The following is a 1,605-nucleotide window of genomic DNA, read 5'->3' as shown; positions in this document are numbered from 1 at the left end:
GGGGGCGGTGCGCGGGGGGGGGCGGTGCGCGGGGCGGTGCGCGGGGGGCGGTGCGCAGGGGGCGGTGCGCGGGGTGGGGCGGTGCGGGGGGTGGGGGGCGGTGCGCGGGGGGGGGGGGCGGTGCGCGGGGGGCGGTGCGCGGTGCGCGGGGCGGTGCGCGGGGGGGGCGGTGCGCGGGGGGGCGGTGCGCGGGGGCGGTGCGCGGAGGGGGCGGTGCGCGGGGGGGGCGGTGCGCGGGGGGGGGGCGGTGCGCGGGGCGGGGCGCGGGGGGCGGTGCGCAGGGGGCGGTGCGCGGGGTGGGGCGGTGCGCGGGGTGGGGGGCGGTGCGCGGGGTGGGGGGCGGTGCGCGGGGGGCGGTGCGCGGTGCGCGGGGCGGTGCGCGGAGGGGGCGGTGCGCGGGGCGGTGCGCGGAGGGGGCGGTGCGCGGAGGGGGCGGTGCGCGGGGCGGTGCGCGCGGGGCGGGCGCAGCGGAGCTCTGGGGACTCCCCCCCACCCCACCCCCCGGGACCGTGCTCGCGGCCCGCTCCGCCCCGGAAACACGCCTCCCGCCGACTGGGCGCGCTTTTGAAAGGCGCTTCCCTTTCTCCTGTGGTTTGGCAGGACCCCGGCGGCTCGCGGAGCTCGGTTCTTTCTCAGCGTCCCTGCGCTGCCCGCACCCCCGCCCCCGCCCCCGGTGCGGCGCCCCCGCCCCCGAGCCCGCGCAGCGATGAAGCGGACCCGCGAGGAGGTGGACGCTACGCTCCAGATCGCCAAGCTGAAGGCGGCCGAGCTGCTGCCGGTCGTGCACTGCCTGGGGTTCGGCCCCGGGGCCGGCGCCGCCGTCGGAGACTCCTGCCTGCTGGAGCTGGAGCCTGCGCTGTGCCAGCAGCTGGAGGCCGGGCACAGGTGACTGCCCGCGGGGAGACCAGGACGGGGGCCTGGGCCGCGGACCTGCCTGGATTTGAGCCGAGGGCTCCCCGCCGCCCGGAGGCCGCGCCACTGCTGGGCGGTCCCCGGAGCTGCACTGACGCGGTACCGGGATGGGGCTCCGATAGGGGTGTGTGTGTGTGTGTGTCTGTGTGTGTACACCAGGATGGGCCAGCCGATCAGGGTGCATGTGTGTGTGTGTGTGTGTGTGTATACCAGGATGGGCCAGCCGATCAGGGTGCATGTGTGTGTGTGTGTGTGTGTGTACACCAGGATGGGCCCGTCGATCGGGGGTGTGTGTGTGTGTGTGTGTGTGTGTGTACCAGGATGGGCCCACCGATCAGGGTTCGTGTGTGTGTGTGTGTACACCAGGATGGGCCAGCCGATCGGGTGTGTGTGTGTGTGTGTGTGTGTGTACACCAGGATGGGCCCGTCGATCGGGTGTGTGTGTGTGTGTGTGTGTGTGTATACACCAGGATGGGCCAGCCGATCGAGTGTGTGTGTGTGTGTGTGTGTGTGTGTACACCAGGATGGGCCCGTCGATCGGGTGTGTGTGTGTGTGTGTGTGTGTGTGTGTGTGTATACACCAGGATGGGCCAGCTGATCGGGTGTGTGTGTGTGTGTGTGTGTGTACACCAGGATGGGCCCGTCGATCGGGTGTGTGTGTGTGTGTGTGTGTGTGTGTGTGTGTACACCAGG

The 1,605-nt window shown here is 73.5% G+C and overlaps 1 protein-coding gene across 1 annotated transcript in view; it reads left to right on the top strand.

The window, feature by feature from the left end:
- Window positions 1-690: 690 nt before the first annotated feature.
- The window catches only part of DSCC1 (DNA replication and sister chromatid cohesion 1), a 20,746-nt gene continuing 19,831 nt past the window's right edge, over window positions 691-1,605 (top strand). The window contains exon 1 of the mRNA XM_055314444.1: window positions 691-885. Coding sequence (XP_055170419.1) covers window positions 707-885 — 179 coding nt within the window. The 5' untranslated portion in view covers window positions 691-706. The remainder of the gene's footprint in view (window positions 886-1,605) is intronic.

Source organism: Nyctereutes procyonoides, unplaced genomic scaffold (genome assembly GCF_905146905.1).
Source record: "Nyctereutes procyonoides isolate TBG_1078 unplaced genomic scaffold, NYPRO_anot_genome, whole genome shotgun sequence".
Classification (NCBI taxonomy): Eukaryota; Metazoa; Chordata; class Mammalia; order Carnivora; family Canidae; genus Nyctereutes; species Nyctereutes procyonoides.
The sequence above is the reverse complement of the archived record's forward strand: the minus strand, read 5'-3'. Positions and strand labels throughout refer to the sequence as shown.